Source organism: Mchenga conophoros, linkage group LG16 (genome assembly GCF_057382185.1).
Source record: "Mchenga conophoros isolate Kocher_MC1m ecotype Shallow Benthic linkage group LG16, M_conophoros_male_GT1.1, whole genome shotgun sequence".
Classification (NCBI taxonomy): domain Eukaryota; kingdom Metazoa; phylum Chordata; class Actinopteri; order Cichliformes; family Cichlidae; genus Mchenga; species Mchenga conophoros.
This window is the reverse complement of record NC_140541.1, coordinates 5,632,248-5,651,385: the sequence shown is the minus strand read 5'-3', so window position 1 is coordinate 5,651,385 and position 19,138 is coordinate 5,632,248. Positions and strand designations below refer to the sequence as shown.

The 19,138-nt window shown below is 41.6% G+C and overlaps 2 protein-coding genes across 2 annotated transcripts in view; both read left to right on the top strand.

Moving 5' to 3' along the window:
• Position 1: 1 nt before the first annotated feature.
• LOC146556138 (protein FAM124A-like) lies at positions 2-7,383 on the top strand (the record flags this gene model as incomplete). Its single annotated transcript, XM_085249644.1, has 2 exons — positions 2-277; positions 6,277-7,383. Coding segments are annotated over 2 exons (1,083 nt in total), but the record flags the coding sequence as incomplete, so codon positions are not given.
• A 7,032-nt stretch (positions 7,384-14,415) lies between these two features.
• The window catches only part of LOC146556137 (putative serpin E3), a 5,195-nt gene continuing 472 nt past the window's right edge, over positions 14,416-19,138 (top strand). Inside the window, exons 1-3 of the mRNA XM_085249643.1 lie at positions 14,416-17,237; positions 18,017-18,244; positions 18,744-18,986. Of these exons, the coding sequence (XP_085105769.1) occupies positions 16,973-17,237; positions 18,017-18,244; positions 18,744-18,986 (736 nt within the window). The 5' untranslated portion in view covers positions 14,416-16,972. The remainder of the gene's footprint in view (positions 17,238-18,016; positions 18,245-18,743; positions 18,987-19,138) is intronic.

Below are 19,138 nucleotides of genomic sequence, written 5' to 3'. Positions count from 1 at the left end.
GGTGCGGCTGTACAAGCTGCTGCTTCAGCGGAGGGTTGCACAAAAGAAGGATGACTTTTGCTTCTTTGTGGTGTACTCCAACCCTGATATGGAGATCCAGCTGTCCTTTAAGAGACTCCCACGAGGCCACAGTCCCCTGGTGTTGGACTCGGCAGTAATGGAGGTGAGGGTCCGGGACGTCGGAGTGCTGGTGCCCCTGCTGCCACACCCTTGCAGCCCAATCAGTGAGGTGCGCTGGCAAACGGAGGACTACGATGGAAATAAGATCCTACTGCAGGTAAGCGTTTTTCATTCTGTTTTTTTTTTTGTTTTTTTAAATGTATATGTGCCTTAAAATTTCCTGCCCACATCAGCTTAAATACGCATTTGGCTGTCTCATTAAGGACCACTTTATTTACATAGTCACAGTTGCTGCACATCTGCAAACCACTTTGCTACCCGCCTTCACTTTTTGTGCTGTATGGGTATTAATAAATGTTACATCGATCTCTTAATGATGCCTGCTGTGGTCTTTGCTGGGGGTCTTGCAGCTGCTGAGTCAGTCTCCACTAAATATGCATCTGGGACGGTGGGGAGGTGTCACAATGGAGGCATGGTGAAATCCTGCAAATGGGAACTTCTTACTCTTCTTTTGAATATAGTGGCCCTCACTGAACTGTAACTTTAACATAGGAAAAGTACAACTCAACACAATTGCATGGTGTGATTTATTTTGAAAGAGTGTGTTATGTTTTTATACCTGCAGATACACCAAAACCTACACGAGTAATTTCAGTTTAATCTGATGAAATGAGGCAAGTTTATAATTAGTTGTTGGAACCAGCTGGTCTCATGTAAAAGGATTTGTTGTTGCTCAACTCCTGAAACATGATGCTAAGGAGCGATTCACAAGTCTTTCCTTTGTGTACGACTGTATGCTATTAAAAGAGTAAAAAAATAAAAGAAAGATGAAAAACACACTGAAAATGGGCTTGGGTGTGCAGCAGTGTTTGGAATCTGTGTTTAATTGTGTAAAAGAGAAGCAGACAAAAGTGGCAGTTTTATAGGTGGAAGAAAAAGAAGAGCAGTTCAGACTGATTCTCAATCCAGAAATAACAAGATCATACAGCAGACAAGAAGGATTCAGTTATTTTATTGTAGGTCCTTAATTTAATTCCTCCATCTTTCCATATTGAAAGGTGCTGGAAAAGCCTGTGTGGGTTTGAATATAAACACCCACATAAAGACTGACATGAATCAAGCGGCCCTTGTTGGAAAGGTATCACCTATCGGGGGATATGTGCCCAGGCGGTCGGAGATAAGTAGTGTTGAAAGTTCAAGCCAATTAAGCTTCAGTCCATTACTGGGATTGGAACGGCACAGAGAGAAACAATAAGCTAATAAATCATGACAATGGGCCATATGCATGATGCTTAGCTGCCACCTGGAATCAAGTCACATGGACCTCCACATTGCAGCGACTACAATACATTAAATATATTAAATGTAGGCAAGTGAAACAGAGGCACAGTGATATGAAAGGAATAAATTATCTCCCAAAACATCAACTACATTCTGTAAAAACACTCTTTGTACAGATAAGCAGAGAGGGAGTGTTTTTATTCACAGAAAGTTGTGCACAGTGTATGTATATTTTGTCAGGCTGGGATAATGGCAACACCCAGCTCCCAACAAGAAAACACAAGCCTCCTGGGAACCTGGAGCTACAGATGCAGCTGTAACGTTTCAGTATATAATAAATACTCTGACGTGTTAGAGTAATAGTGAAAATCTGTCAAACTTATTTCTGTCTATTTTTGTTTTCTTTCATTGGCTCGCTAATAAAAATCACCACATGCATCTAGTGCTGTGTAAAAGTCTCAAGCCACCCCTCAGTTCTTTATACTTTGCTGGGAAAATTGGAAATATGTGCAACAATTTACTGAAATGTGTAAACAAATATGGAAATGCAGTATATAAGGCAACAGCAGTTTGTACATGTACGCGAATATTACTCCGGGCTTCTTGAAGGACATTCAAAGCTCTTGTTTGGAATTTGGCTGCTTTTTGTTCCGTCCTCTGTCAAGATGATCCCGCACTGCTTCAGAAATGTTGAAGTCTGAACTCTATGGAGGTCAGTCCATGACCGAGAGTATTCCATTCAGTGTTTTTCTAACCAGGTTTGCATTTGCTGCATTGGCAGTGTGTTTGGGATCACTGCCATGGTGAAAAATGAAGCCACGGATGGCTGTAGATACTCACCTCTCTTCTGACCTCCACCATACATACTGATGACAGGATGAACCAAAGTTTAAAAATTAAGATTCCTCACTCCATCAGACCAGTTACCACAGATTTTTTTCCCAGTCCAGTTCTCAGCTTTTACTCCCCATTTCCCTTCCTTAACTTCTTGACAGCCAAACCTCCACTGAGACCATTTCTGATGAGGCTTCAGTGATGAGATTTCTTTCCTGTTTTCCTGTTAAGCTCAGGACTTTCAGAGACTGTTTATCTGCTGTAGATAATGTTTTGGCCTCCCGATTCTGCAAAACAAAATGTTTTTGAAAGTATACTCAAAATCACTTGTTTCAAATTTTTTTTAATTTTTTGTGTTTTTTATCTTTGGTGTTTTTCATAGGTTGAAATACAGAAATGGGAACAAATTATGTTTTTGTGACGGGCTGCTTGGTAACAAAGGGCCGAAAGATACTATTTAAAACTGCTTCTTTGTTAAGGTGTCTGTTATGCATGGATACAACACTGGTACATCACTTGAGTTAAGTGCCTTTTTTATACTTAGATGATTCATAGGTCAGTGTTGAGTGGGTTATCAACCAAAAAAACTTCCTCTGAAAATGGTCAGGTACAAGGCTACAATGGCTCCTCAGAAGCAAAATATAAAGAAATGAGGGCTGGTTTCAGACTTTGCACAGCACTGTATTAATTTCTCTCTTTATTTTTATCCATATGATGCAACATATGTTTGTTGCTTTCATTGAGAGACAGTAGCATAGCATAGCAAATAGAATTTTCGGCATCAATTTGTTACTAAATTACAAATTCTTATAATATTTAATGCATTAACAAAACCTGCTTTGGATGACTATTGACTGGACACTTCAAAGCACTAAGTGCTCCATAGGAGATGCTTTTCCATATTCATATGAAATTAATATGAATTTTTATTAAAGGAACAAATTCTCCAGCTCATTAAATGTTTCTGTTGATCAACTGGAGTTTTTATAACCATGCCAGCTTCAAAAATGCTCCAGCTTTCTAGTAAATTTAGCCTCCAGAATGCTGCAAGTCTGGAAAAGAAATCGTCCTTTCTTATAATCGGATTCTGTTTTCTTCATGGTCTGAGGAACAGGAACATAAAATGGTTCCCTATTTGATCATCTAGAGCGTCGCCTCAGTAACGCAGTTTTGAAAACCACAGTCACACTGCCACACATAAGCAAAAGCTCATCATGTGAAGAGTTTTGTTTATAAACATAAATACAGTCCAAATGTGTTGCTTTCCACAGCATTGTTGAGGATTAGTGTCCCGTTGTCGTGGTGTTGCCTTCCTGAGGTCATATATCCGGCTGACCTGGCTTATCCCAGATAACTAAAGCTTACAAGAGTTAGGGTCTGATAATCACCATGTCAACAGCCTCATTACCCAGCGTCCTGCTGTGGCTCCTCACTGGCATTTTGTCCTCACAGAAAGCTGAACTCGTGCTGTCATGTATTAATAGTAGACAGAGGATTGAAACTTTCACCCACGCATGGACAGAAAATAGTTTTAGTAAATAACGAGTGTGTGCAGCTGATCTGCACACTGAGACTCGTTTGGCATCAGCCACAAACAAAGAATGAACAACTGCTGAGAGATCTACTTAAAAAAAATATATATATATATATACTTCTTAGAGCCTCACATCTATCTGTCAAATGTCTAAGCAATGAGAGAATCACAACAAATGACTAAAGGCCAAACAATGAAGCTAATGTTACATTTTTATCCAATGTCCGGATGGAAAAAGGAAATTGTGGAAGCTTTGGGATTAATATGAACCTAGTGAACACAAAATGAGTGCAGGTTATTGTGTTTCTATGTCACTATTTGTGCTACAGTGCAGTCTAAACTCTTTTACTGTCAGCATTCACTGATGGTACCTAGTAAAGCTCGATAGATTACGCTGACAGAGAATGTAGCTGGTCCTCCACCTTTGTCTCAGTCGGTGCTTTAGTGAACGAATAAATGGGCATCATGCAAGGAAAAGGTGACGCCACTGCTTGAGAGCAGAAGCAGACCAAGAAAAACAAAGAGAAGAAGAGTAAGGAAAAGATAAACAGGATGAAGTGGACTGAGAGCAGAGAGCAGGATGGAGACAAAGGAGAGAGATGGTTTATAAAAGAGTCAACTTTGAGACACTGAGCAGGGAGAGAAGAAAACACAGGGCGCTTTGTTACACTTTTTATACACACACACATACGCACCTTTAGTCTTGTGAGGACCCTCTTTGCCATAAACCAATCTCAAAACCCTGGATTACAGCTTTGTCTCATAAAGACTTTCAAAATAAAACCCTTCCTCAGTTCAAAGAGTAATTTTACTAAACCGAGTTGCATCAGTAAAACTCCAGAATGTTACAGCTAATAAAATATGTAGTTTTTAGTCTTGGATAACATTTACAGTTCTCTCCAGTTTACAGGAACCAGCCCTGCAAGCAGCACGTCACTGTTGTGAAGTATGTGTGTTACTTCCAAACATTACAGTTTCAGAGATGCAAATACAGATGCTCGTGTTATGTAACTGTAATTTTTGTTTTATTATCTCAAGAAAAGCTGCTTTGAACTGAGCAGAATTTTTGCATTATAATTATGCTGCAGTAACATATTGTCTGAAACTACCATCTAAATGACATCAAGGCTCATTTTTCTATCTTCTGTTGTCCAGTATGTTGAGTCTTTCTGAACTATAGCCTCAGTTTCCTGTTGTTTGCTGACAGGAGTGTCATGCAGTCGGTTCCTCTGCTCATCAGCAGCTTCGAGGTTTGATGTAATGTGCATTCAGAGATGCTTATCAGCACGAAGCAGTCTTGTCATTCTCCTCTGACCTCTTGCATCAACGAGACGTGATCCATATCACTGGATATTTTCCTTTTTTCTGACCATCTGTTTAAACCCTAGATGTGTTTGTGGGGGAAATCTCAAATCACCAGTTTTCAAAATAGTTGGACTTGCCTGTTCAATCACTCAAATCACCAAATCATCCACATTCTGATGGCCTGTTAAAACTTCAGCAGGTTGCCTTAATAGTGTCTACATGCCTGAATGCGTTGAGTTGCTGCCATGTACCCAATAATAAAGTGACTGAGTGAATATTTGCTGTACTGGATTCAACCTATCATTATCAGACAGAGTATTTATAGAGGTTAGAAATAGAGACTTAGTGATTTCTTGAACAGACTGTAGATTGTTGTGAGGAAGCTGTAAATCACTTTGAACTTCTTTTTATATATTTATTGTTCAACATATGGAAATGTGCAGATTCCCCTCAGTCCCTGTGCTGCTTCAGAAGATTGTCTGGGGGCTGCTGTGTGGGAAGTTATTGCTTCTGTCTGTATTGTCTTGTTGGAAAGTCGGATGACGGAGCTGACAAGAGAACAGAAACATGGAGAAACTATCAGCAGAGCGCTGTGGATTTCAATATATACAGAGGAGGAAATCATAGACGAGAACCTGCTGCTGCAGCTGCCTTACATGTTTAAAGCAACAGCAGTCACTGTATGTCAGAACAGGGGAGTGTTGCTTCATGTGTTTCCTGCTTCTCATAATTTCCTTTTTGGATTTGTAATATTTCATCGATTTGTCTGAACAGCGCACTCTGATTTTAAGATCCTGAATGGATATATGTACAGTACACAGGGGGTTCTTCTGTGACTCACATCAACAGCTGGAGAAGTCATCAGCATTCAGAGGCCAGGGTGAGAGCAGGGGGTGTGGGGTGTGTTTGGAGACCCCGGGGTTCCCTTGTACTTCTTCCTCCTTCACTTTGCTGCCTGTATGTTGTGTGAGGAGTGTCCTGTTGCATGGAAGCCCTGTACAGAGGGAGGTTAATGGTCTTGAACCCACAGATCCCATGTGAACAAATAGAGCATACAGACAGTCTACTATCAGAATAGGCAGGTTAAAGGAAGCAGTTTATAAGCTACAATTGTTTTTGCCCTACCACCTATCCCACGTGGTGATATGACCCTTGACCCCAAATCGCTATATTTTCACTGCTTTTCTTTCCCTCCTATTCAGGTCCAGGGTGCATACTGCAAACACAGACATGATCCCTGCTACAGATCATGCACCGTCACTGAATCTGCCTCTGCTCCGTCCACCTTCACCCGCAGCGCCACCTCTCACAGGAACCGCCGTTACCATCAACGGATGCCACCTCGTTCCAAAGTCCACCCGACCTCCCACTACTCCATGCCTCTGGCATGTGAGGAGCCAGATGAGCAGGAGCAGTGGCCAGACCAACAACATCCTGACAGCTGGAGGTCCCATTGGACGGGCAATCGGTCCGGATCCCTCTTCTCTCTACCCAACATGGGCTCAGCCAGCTCCCGCTCTGCCTGTTCCTCTCCGGGTCCTTGTCCCAGCCCCAATTACAGGAGCCACTCCCTTCACCGGAGTTCTTCGCTCATCCCGCCCTTCCGCCTCAATGTGGACGCTCTGATCGGGGCAGAGGAGACGGATGTAGACACGGGAAACAAGGTAAATCCAGGTAGCAGTGTGGACCTCACAGTTGTGTCTGCGTACGTCAAATCGAGCCTCCCACAGACTCCTCGGCCATTATCGGCCCCACCAGAAGACATCGGACCCCACCTCTCTCCCATCACCCAAGAGGGCACCTACAAATCGGCCGCTCTGGGCCGGACTCCAAACAGCTTCTCCATCAAAAGCTCTCGGTCTGCCTTGCAGTTGTCATGTTCCCAAAGCACCAGTGCAAACACACTGTCCTCAGCTTCAGTGAACGAGTCAGACAGCTGCAGCATAATTAGTGTGCCAGTTGAAGAGAAAGACACGACAGAAGAGGAAGAACAAGAATTCTACATCTGATCTTTTGCTAAAGGCTCATAGGACTTAACTCTGGTCAGTAATATCAAACCTTAGTGCTGAGACAATCATGTAAGCTCTACTCTGCCCCCTGGTGTTTGATAGTAAAACAACAACAGCAAACTGAAGCAAAGCACAAAGTTTGTTCTGAAATATTTGTGAATGCTGCATTTTTTTTTGCATGTGTATATATAAACTCTGTAAATGCTACTTCATATCTACTTTCACGCATTTAATGGAGAAGTTGCATATCTGTGTACAGAAACATTTAATAAAATTGCAAATTGTTTGTCCCCTTTCAAATGTGTTGCTTAACACTCCATTAAACGTAGGGTAGGTGTCACGTTTTCTACATCACTGATCATAACCAATTAGATTTGTTGTGTAGGCCTAACCAAATGGCAACATTAAAAACTGACATGATATAAGTGAAAAGAAGATTTCTGCCACTAATGCTTTCACCAGACATTTAGCATTTCAGTCCTGTGTGAAGTCCTTTTGGCCTGGATGCCTCATCTGATGGGTTTAAAATTGGAAGACTGTGCATCTTGAAATATTAAGCTGCCAAATGCATAGAAAAAGCTCTTTAAGCTAAACATAAACTGCCGTGCAGGTAGTAGGTTGGTCACCAGTGCTCTTCTATAAAAAAAAAAAAAAAAGTTTTCTTAAATCAAGGGCCTGCCACTGTCCAAAATAAGACTGACACACTAACAGTACTCAAAAGTACATGGATCTGCAAACTTGGTGGATAAAATATGTAAAGTTATCACAGAGAAAGCAGCAGAAGCTACTAAAAGTTAGAGTACAGTCATATGGTCTTAAATGGTCAAAGAAATGTAGCCATAAATTAATTTGAGAAGCACGAGAGGGAAAGCAATCCTTCCGGTTAAGAGAAATGCTTTAAATTCCTTCCACATTTTAAGGTACACAGACTGGGGATGTGTTTATTTTGATTTGTACTTAAGATCCCATTCATTCTTTTTTTCATATAGTCTGTAATTTAGTGGTTAAGAACCTTAAATGAACCTTAATTCAGACATGAAGAGTGATAGTAAATGTAAATGTGGTCAGGTGTGTGGTAAGTATATTTAAAAAAATATGCACAAGATCATTTGCATGTTAAAAAGAAGCCAGATGGTGAAAATAAAAGACATTTTGTGTAAATATAAAAAGTGCAAGAGGTACAGAAGGCTGCACCACAGAGTAGGATATAAGATTCAGGAACAATAACACACACATGATTCTCCTGCAAGTTTCTTTCTGTTCAAAGGGAACGTTTTATCTAAACTTGGCACTGAAAGTAAGGAAATTATTTCTTGTAGTGATGCTTCTTGGCAACAAATCTTACACTGTTGGAAAGCCTGTTTATTTCCCCTTAAATGGTGCCACATTTGTAAGGAAAATGCATTTGTAGGTTGCGCCCATGAAAACTTGCCAGATCTTCTTTGCCAATGCCAAACAGCAGATTCTGTTACTGGCTCTTGTTTGGTGTTGTTTACTGGACTGGATAACTGAAATTTGAAGACTTTAGACAAATTGGCAATTTAATAATTTATTCTTTTAACAAAGAGGGGCCTCGGTAGTATTGCTGTGGGATTACATCACATTCTTCAACCAGCATTTGTCACAAGTAGGCAAATGTGATTGTGTTGGTCACTCTGGCACGAACATCATGTCCAAGCTGATCCCATAAGCAGGGTTGAGGTCAGGACTGCAGGCAGGTAATTCCATCCTCTCCATTTTTAAATTCTGGAGGTAGTCTCCAATAAACCTGCTCTTTGAGGTGGGTGTGATCTTGGAAGATAGAGTTCAGTCCCAGACTGTGGAGATATGGGACTGTCACTGGAATCTCTGCACTGAGATTTCCTTCAATGATGACAAGGCTCGTTTTCCTAGTGAGGCAGATCCCTCCCCACACCATCACGTCTCCACCAAAAGGTGTTACTGTGTCGGTGCAGCAATCAGCATGATGTTCTATGTGTACTGCCGTAGACAGAATCTGCACAAATTATAACGTAACGTTCCCCACATGTTCAGGTTCAGGTGAGGAAATGGTCTTCCTGTGGTGTCTTCTTTTTCTTCTTGAGATGCCAATTTCATGGCCTGTCTCTGACATCCCCCATTAGAGATGGTACCAGGTTTCACACCAACTTTTGTAGGAAGGGCCATATCCAGATCAGTCAAACACGGTATGCTTGGCGCAGACACCAACTGAGCGCTGTAGTAGGGTCCATGCTCACAGGTGCTGCTCATAAGGGATACGATTGTAAGCACCTGGGGTACCAGAACCTCAAAATAGGAGTCAACAGCAGAATAAGTTGTTTGGCATTGGCAGAAGAGATTTGGCAAATTTCTCATGAGTTCAAACCAAATACTCAATCTGCTGTTCAACCTTCAAAATGCATTTTTCCTTGCAGATGTGGCACAGTTTATGTGGAAAGGCTTTCCAGCAGTGTAAGAAGCATTGTTATAATAAAAAAATAATTCCCTAAATACAAATTACTTGCAAAAATATGAAAAAGATATCTTCTTAAGAGACTTTTCTTGGAATGTGGAGACTACAATAAAGTATTTCAATACAATGCAGTGCTGCCCTCTTGTGCTGAACTTTGAGGTTAAAGAAGTAACTTGAGTACAAGAGTTTCACTTCTAGTGATTTTCTTTTTATTACTACTTAAGAGTTGGGTCTCGCCTTTGAAGTAATCTCCACATGAATAAATTCAGGTAATCTCTCCACAGGCTTTCAAGGACTCACTGAAACAGTATCTGCATGTGTCAGAGCTGTTTCACTGAGGTCTGCAACTCTCTTCTGCGTCTCGGGAAAATCTTTAACGACCTCTCGTTTCAGCTCGAACTGTGAAAGCTGTCTCTCTGCACTGTTTGAGCACTTACGCAGGTGCGAGCCTGCCTGTGTGGTCCACAGTCTGAAGAAGAAATATCCAACATTAGTGCACATTGGTTGTCATGGTGAAACCTTGCAACCCTGAGGAGGTGATGTAATCATCCACCAATCAACACAGAGATTTGTGTAATATATTACCTCTTCGGGCCAAGTCTGGAAAATAGATCAGTCTGCAAGCTGAGATCCTGAGATCCCAGACAGTTTTGGAAAATTTGTTCAACAACTTAGATTAAATGTATAAAATTTTAAAAATCTGTGCAAGGAAACTGTTGAAATGAATAATAGTTGGACTACAGGGCTCTGCAACATGTAAAAAAACAAAAAACAAAGATCTGAAAATCACTTAAATATAGAGAAGACACAATGTAGAGGCAGGGAAGACAGAAAAAGGAGGATAGTGGATTTTCAAATTGGGTTAGAAATATATACATAAAAAAGAAAACCTGATTATAGGTCTGATAGATTATTGATTACCAGATTCACTTGATTGGATGGATGTTATCACTGGTAATCAGCCCTATAGATATGAGTCAGAAGTGCCCAGTTATTATGTATCCATAAGTATACCACTTAACAGTATGTTTAATAAAGCTATTAGCATAAAGGGGAACGGTATAGTTTTCCTTACAGTGAAATTGTATAATAACTCTGCATTCATTACTATTTTAATTATACGCTCACTGGCCACTCGTTCACACAAATATCTAATTAGCCCATGCTGAAATTAATCATCAGAAAGGGGAAGAAGTTAATAAGGTGACATTGACTGTTGCATGGTTGTTGGTGGCAGATGGGTGATCTACTGGCAGTTTCCCCACACAACTGTCTGTAGAGTTTACAGTGAACGGTCCAAAACAGAGAAAATATCCAGTGAGTGGAAGTTTGGTGAAAATACCTGGTTGTTACTGGGGGTCACTGGAGAATAGCCAGACTGCTTTGAGCTCACAGGAAGGCAACAGTAACTCAAATATCCGCTCGTTAGGACCAACGTGTGCAGGTGCCACGCCTGTCTCAATTTCTGCTGTGACATTTGGATGGTGGCGTCAGAATTAGGCATAAACAACATGAAAGCATGGATTCATCCTTCTTTATATCAACAGTTTGGGCTGGTTATTTTGTTTGCACTCTTTGTACCAACTAGGTGTTGTTTAAACAACACAGCCTTGTGACCTTAGGCGGGTGTGCAAACCCTGACAAACCGATATAAATATACCAAATTATCTGTGCCTTCCCTAACGAATTCGTTTTAATTATGTCCCACTATGACTTTTTAATGTTAACAGATGTCTGACTAGGCTGTGAAGAGATTATATTAACTGGCAGCAGATGGTGCTATAGTGAAACAGAAATAGGATTTTAAAAGTTACAACTACAGCTGCTTTACAGTTACTTTGTCTGATTCTTAAAAGCTTCAAAAATGATGCTTTTGTGTCATTGATGTTTTATTTCTTTGTTGCAGCATGGGATACTTTCTTAAACATTTAGGGTATTTCCAGTTTCCCACATAGTACCCGCTGTTTCCACACCCACTTCCAATTTCTTGTGCTTCAAAGAAAATTAAAAAGTAAAACCGAGATTTTTCCCATAACTCTCCCGAGCCACGCTCATGTCCCCGTGAGGTGATGCTTGCACGGGACACGTCCCCTCACGTCGCCCCTCTCCCAGTGCCAGCACTACTGGCTCTAATCCGCCGTGGCGTACCTGGCAGATCGCTCTGGCGACACCGGCGTTGTTGCAGCCTGGCCCGGCCCCACACACCCGCATCCCCTTTAATCCTAATGAACTGCCCCAAGGCCCCGGGGCCCGAAGGGAAGTAGGCCACTGGAGGTGAAGCAGAGTAAGTGAGTCTGTCACATCATTTCTACAACTATATATAAGCTGCTTTCTCTCAATCCTTTGTCACCTTCATTTTATTGTCTTCTTTTTTCTTGTGTTGATTTTAGTTGTAATAGTTCCTCTTCATTGCTTTCTACACTGTGACCTCAGATGACCTTTATTTTCCCTGCAAGGGTAAAAGTCACTGGGTGGAGAGAAGACTGCAGTGAAGGATATGAATGGAGAGCCTGGGGATAGCCTCCACTAGTTAGGGATTAAGTTGCTGCTATGTGGAGAAAGGCAGAGATATCACAGAGTTGCACAAATACTCATCAACTAACGGTGCTGCTTTCGGGAAGGAAAAAAAACTTCACTGAATATTTCTAAGCTCTTGGAAACAAAAAGCTGAATGCATGTGCACATGAAAGGTGTTGGCATGGATCGTTACCTGAACAAACCAACCAGATATGTGCCCAGGAACCTAAGGGAGCGCCTCTTACATCATTAATTTTATTATATAACATAATATGTGTGCAAAGGAGTGTCAGGTAGATCTGCAGGGAATGGTGGCTTTAGACAGGAATCAACAGCTTCTCTTCATCTCTAGTATTAACTACATTTTCAGTTAGCATAGCACTACATTTGAGTTCTGCATAAATAGGTGAAAAACAACCACAAAGAGATATAAAGTGACCAAGGAGAAACTGAAAATGATTGCAAAGTGTGTGTTCGTGTGTGTCAGTGAATGAATGATGTGTCAGAAGGCTCTGAATGCTCAGTTTGCAATTTTTTCCATACTCTTTGATCTCTATGATGTCAAAGAGAGCAGATATCTTTAAGCGCTTGGTGACTCCGGGGTAGCTCACTGGATGTCTTGGCGCGGTTGCTGGCCTGCTCCCTTGGGGATTGTGGTCCAAGGTAGATTGGGCATCTTTGTCGCGCAGTGGGACACCCAGGGCTCAAAGTATAGAAACTAGTTCCCACCACTCAAAAATATATAAATAAATAAACCTAGGCAGAGCTACATAACATTTTTGAGTTGTTATCTCACAACTGTGACATACTAAGCCAAATCTTTTTCTTATGGATGGCAAAAAAAAAAAAACAACCCAAAAATATTTTCAGTGGAGGAAACAACCTTCCATACAAGATCACCACTTCATTAAAAACCAAGCAAGCAACAGCCAATCAAAAGAAAGTTGGCTTAAACAGAGAGCTAACATGGCTAGTTTCAGACAGAGCATGAACTTAGGGTTCGCACTTGGGCCCAGTCTATATAAGAACTGCAAGACTTAAAGTGCTTTGCCTTGTAGTATAGTCTTCACTGTAGCCTGGTACAAGCCAGCTGTCATGCAAGGGCGCCGCTTCAATGACCAAGTAGCTGCTTACTCAAAGAGCAGTGATGATGACTGTGTTATCAGTGTTTGGTTCCATCTGTCTGTTTGCCCATCAGTCTCTTTATTAGCTGTCCAGCCTCCACAGTTTTCAAGATATCATTTTCAAACTCTGTGTGATGCTAGATACCAATAAGAGCTCGAGCAGATTTAATTTTGGTGAAACTTGGGTCAAGGTCAAGATCACACCAAGTGGCAAAATGAATAAAAACTTTGAGAGAGCTGTATAACACTCTTACAAAAAAGCTTATAGAATCCAATTCTGCTCCAATCATACTGTAAAGCTGCAACAAGCGCCATTTTAGTATGTAATGCTTCAAGGTCAAATGACAGGCAAAAAGCTTTAGTTTTCACTGTTTTCCCCAAACTTTAAAGCAATATGTTAATCATTGTACATCAGCACAAATGAGCCATGAAAACAATCCAGATGTCATTTTTGAGGATTTGCTGACATCACCATAAAACATCAACGTTTGAATATAACCCTTTGGAGGTTACTCTACAGCAACACTGTAGAGTAAGTTGACCTGCATCTTGAACTCTGAGTGCAGCTGAAGCTCACTTTGTAGCATGTCCAGGGATCAGAAGTAGAGAGTACAAACCAGTATTTCTACTTCACCAATGTGAATTTCTAACATAGTGTTGCACCAAAGGCCCCTTGTCCACCAAGATGAAAGCTGCTGTCAGTGGTGGCATCTTTACAAAGAATTGTCTTTGGTCAGTCACTGTGATGTCTCATGTTCTCCAACAAAGTCCTTAAAATTCCAAATTCCTGCCTTTAGAGTCGGAGAGTTGGGTTTTAAAGAATGCGTTGACTCTGGTTAATGAAGCCAAGCCACAGCTTCACTAATTAGTCAAGTCCAGTAATGGCTGGAATCCACTGTTAGTCAAAGCTGCCAAATACCTGATGGCTACCAATCATGCTCTGTCTTCATGGGAAAAATACCCACAATTTATTTTGCTGACTCTCATTTCCCCAATTAAGAGGGACAGTTGAGGGGCAGATCACTCCAGAGCAGACTGATTTTAGGTGAAAAAAAGGGCATACCGTGATCAAATATTTGCAATTCTTCATGTTTTTGGGTTGTTGTTTTTTTTAATCAAAATGCAATAATAATGTCATGGTGAATGTTAGTAATGGAACACATACTGTAAGCATATGTGAAGACTACATAGGTAATGTGTAGGTATAAGGATGAGGAAGAAGAATCTGTTTCATAACATAACTACTAAGACTTCTCTCTCTGTCTTAAGGTGCTTACATTGTAACCCTACAATATTATGTCTAAACACTTTTAAAAACCTCATTCAAAGTCTGTTGTTTCATATAATGTTGTTTCTTGAAGGCTGAGATGCTGTTATGCGTCACATGTTGGAGCAACGCTTCCACATCTCACAGAGCGATACCAATTAAAAAATGCTGACACAGTAGTGTGACGCTCAAAGCAAAAATGTCTTTTGATCATCACAACAAAAGGCCAAAGCACTTGTATAACAGAATGGATGTCTTAGTGAGTGTGTCTGTGTGACCTTCAAAAAAACAAGCAGGTGTTTGCAGTAGTCAGCCTCTTACACAAACATTATAACCTCAAGATCGATGTGATATGATCAAATCACAGTACTGTGCAAGCTGAGATATTTTTCTAGGAAAATGGGGAAAAGGTGCAGTGATTCTTGTGAAACATGCGCAAACATACACAGAAATACGGTATATAATATTGGTATACAGTATATACCAATATTTGGTAAGACCACCTTTATTTTCAACACAGCCTTAAGTTTCTTTGGCAAGCTTTCATGAAATTTACTTAATTAGTGCTCAGGAATTGTTCTCCAGACTTCTTGAAGGACAATCAAAGCTCTTCTTTGGATGTTGGCTGTCTTTTGCTCTGTTCTCTGTCAAGTCAGTCCCACAGTGCTTTATTGATGTTGAGGTCCAGGCTCTGGGGAGGCCAATCCATGACTGTTTCAACCATGTTTTATACTTTCTATGCTTATTAGCGTGCACCACTTTATTGATGTAGAAGGTATTTTTGCTTATTCACTCTGTGCTTAAAAACAGAATAATAAAGCAACAGACCTCGAGCACAATCTTCTTTATTGGCCTGTACTGCACAGAAAACCAACTCTGCCATGTCCATGTACAGATAACAACAATAGTGAGCTGCCTTTGTAGAAACACCTGCCAATGAAAAAGCTTAAACCCCACTGTGACAATCATAATGTACTGTCCTAAAACAGGTATATAAAAACGCTAAACACACAAAAAGTCCTAAACTAATGACTCAGGAAGCTAGGGTGAATCAGAAAGAAACTTACTGCAAACATAAAAGTTTTTGTGTGGTATAAAAGTAACACTGGTGGGCTTAAAGAGTTACTGCCATACAGTTTTTTATACTTTTAGACAGGCTAGCTGTTTATTGTACCAGTTATGCTAAAGGGCTGCACTAAAGGGCAAATATGAAAGCTACCAATGTTAACTACTAATATAAGAACTAATAACTCAAAGAAATACTTTAATTTCCCAAAGTGCTGAACTATTCGTAAGCCACATGCTTTAAGCAGCCTGTTGTTTCGCCTCTAGCTTATTTATAATACATTTTTTAACGGTTTATCCCTCAATGTGTTTGACTTTTATTAGTAGTAAGCAATTAGGAGTCTCCACAGTAGCATTTTCAGATGCATGCCTGCCCCTCTGTGCACTCGTGTGTGGGTGTTTTTTCCCCTCTCTGCCTGGTTTGGGATTTGCTGGTCGGTGACATGCCTCCCTCCGCCTGGCTCCTTATAGCCCCGCGGAGGTAGGAATCCCGGACGAGTGGTACGGACATCGCCGACGGAGACCACAAACACGGAGCGGAGCGTTCCCCTTTAAACACGGTCTTATGACTACAGACCGCTTCAGACTGAACCAGAGGCTAACAGCCGAGAGCAGAAGAGGGGTTACTCTACTGACAGGAAGCCGGGGGACAGTGACTGACGGCAGGGGACAGACAGGACACAGGTCCGCTCCAGAGGCTGAATGGTCTGTGTCCAGTCAGAGAACAGTTGAACGGAAACTACCTCACCTGTCCGCAGGTACGACACACAGCTGCACCGATAGTTATCATCACAACAGAAAATTATCATGTTAAATGCATTGAGCCATCCAAAAGTGTACCTTAAAAGTGCAGCACTGACATATTTTACTTTTACCTCTTAGAGAAAGATGCATTTCAACACTTTGATCTCCAAATAAAAGGAATGTCCTAAATTTAAAATCTTACTTTTTATTTGAGAGAAATCTGCAGTATTAATCCTACATTAACTAAACTGGGTTTCGTTATTATTTGTAGTCATGTATTGACATGTGAAAATCATTTCATTGTGGCAGCTTGCCAGAAACAGCTTTTCACTCAGGATAGGCCAAATCTGCTTACCCTTATATGGAGAAAGTACTACACTGAGCATCATGAAAAGGTAATATTAAAGCTTCCCTTTTTGAGTGGTGCAGGTCTGCTTTGCTGTATGCCAGCTCGTTGTAGGCTCCCACATTTGATAACTGAGTGATCCACAAGCAGGATGCAGGAATCCCAGCGGACCCACCTGTCTGGGATGGATAGAGTGGTTAAAATGTGTCCCACTCATTCCTATAAAACATAAAACCCTTAAATAGTTGCATGTTGTTTGATTTCATTGCTGCATTGGAGTTTTTTTTATTCTTTTTTTTTCATCTTCCAGAATTTTGTGCTTTTGTCCGCGTGTCGCACCCTGTGGACACATCCTCTCGTGCAGCACTGAGGAGATGTGTCGGCTGCCAGTGGCCTCACTCATCATTTGCTTCTGGTTGGTGGAGAGAAGCTACTGCAACAACAGCCTTCAGGACAGCATGAGGGAGCTGCACACCAGGTTCGCCATCAGCCTCTACCAGACTCTCACAGAGACGGAGAACAACTCCAACTTGATCGTGTCGCCAGTTAGCGTCTCCTTGTCTCTCGCGCTCCTGCAGCTTGGCGCCAGGGGCAACACACTTGCTCAGCTGGAGGGAACACTGGGCTACAATGTGAATGGTAGGTTTCTGATATTTCCTCTTTTAAAATTTTTAAATATAGGAATGGAAATGTACGTTTTTATCCAGGTGGCATTAGAGGCTCCTTATGCTGTGTGAAAGAGGCTGAAAGAGGGTGGCCCTCAGTGCTGTTGGTACCAGGTGGTGTGGAGCAGTGCTCCTGCTGCTGTTTGCCCTGCAGAGCATAGTGGTGTCTGGAGCCATAATACCTGCCTCTACACCAACTCTAATCTCATTAACGACTTCTTCAGCTCGGCCTTTGGGTCAAGAGGTTAGGTGTTTAATTTACAAACAAAATGAAAATTACACCTGGGGATTTATCTCCACCTCTTCCTAGTGATGACTTTAGGCTCTAATTTAGCTTCCATCATGAAATAAAAAGGATTTCCACGACACCGAAAGACATGGTCATCAAAGAATCCTGAATTGAAATCAGTGGGAGAATTCAAGGCAAAGATAGCTGTAGATATAATCCCCAGAGGTGTGATTCTAGACATGCATATCTTTATGCCATTGTGACCACTGCAGTGAAAGTTCATTAAAAGCTACAATAATAGGTGCACAAATAAGGTGCTCGAATTGCAAGACGTGTTTCCAGAAGGGTTTCTTTTCAGAGCAAGCACTGAAAAGCGGTGTTTGACTTGTGTGTAGATCATTTTAACTAACTAACTAACTAACTAACTAACTAACTAACTAACTAACTAACTAACTAACTAACTCGTCTGGCTGTAGTTGACAACAGCTGGGTAGAAAAAACATCTGTGTCTTCCTTTTCTGCAGATGCCCACGTACAAGACTTCCTGTCGCACTCCCAGGCCAACATGAACAACAACAGCCAGGGCATGTGGCTGCAGCAGACCTGCACATTATTCATCCAGAGTGGTGTCCAGCTCCTGCCTGGGTTCACACAGCTTGCATCAGAGTGGGCCAACACCAGCGTGGTCCGAGCCAACTTCAGCCAGCCCAATCAAACCCACAGCCAACCGGAGCGAGCGGGACACCAGCAAGGTAACCCAGACAGAGCTCCCACTAACTTTTACTCTTATGCTGACACAGATTAGGGTGGCATGGATCCTGCAGTAAAATTAACATTGATGTGGAGATTTTCAGAGTGCTTTGGTTTAATGCACATCCTGTGCATTCCTGTTTGTGAAAGCACACTTAGATCAAGTCCTCTCACACTGACCACACAACAGCAAACTAAAACTTGACTTCACTGAGATGATGACAATCCTTTTCTGCTGGGCAGCGGCTTCCTAATATGTTGGCAATAAAAACATAAGAGAGATATTATTTTTAGCTCGTGGCGTTCCTCTGCCCCCTGGTGTTAGAAAATATATTAAAGCAGTTTTAATTCCAATTTTCAAAGCAGAGGTTTCTTTGGAACCCTTATGAGAAAAAACATGAATTTCTAACCCATTTTCAAACATTTCTACAGATTGTGTTATCTGCTACATGGCCTGTAGGTCAGGTGGTCTGTACATTGACCTTCCGTTGTGCGTTTCAGATGAGTCATGGCATCTCCTGGCAGGAAGCGTCAGCGGTGAGCTGTCAGGCTCGGGCGAGGCCCAAGCAGAGGCTCTTTGGTGGGGACACCGGCCGCAGGTGGCCCTGGTCAACACAGTGGCCTTCAAGGGCGTCTGGCAGAAGCAGTTCATGTTCACCAACACCCAGAATCTGCCGTTTGTGCTCTCAGATGGGAATGTGATCAAGGTGCCCATGATGTATCAGGCCGCAGAGGTTAGCTTTGGTAAGAGGCGATGTTTCACTGACACTTACAGGCTTCAGATCCCACCCACTCTCTTATCTACCCACCCTGTTTCCAGGTGCAGATGCATTTAAAAGCTAAACCTTAATGAGGTGCTAATATATCAGTGTTTTGTTTACAACTGGTTCCCATGT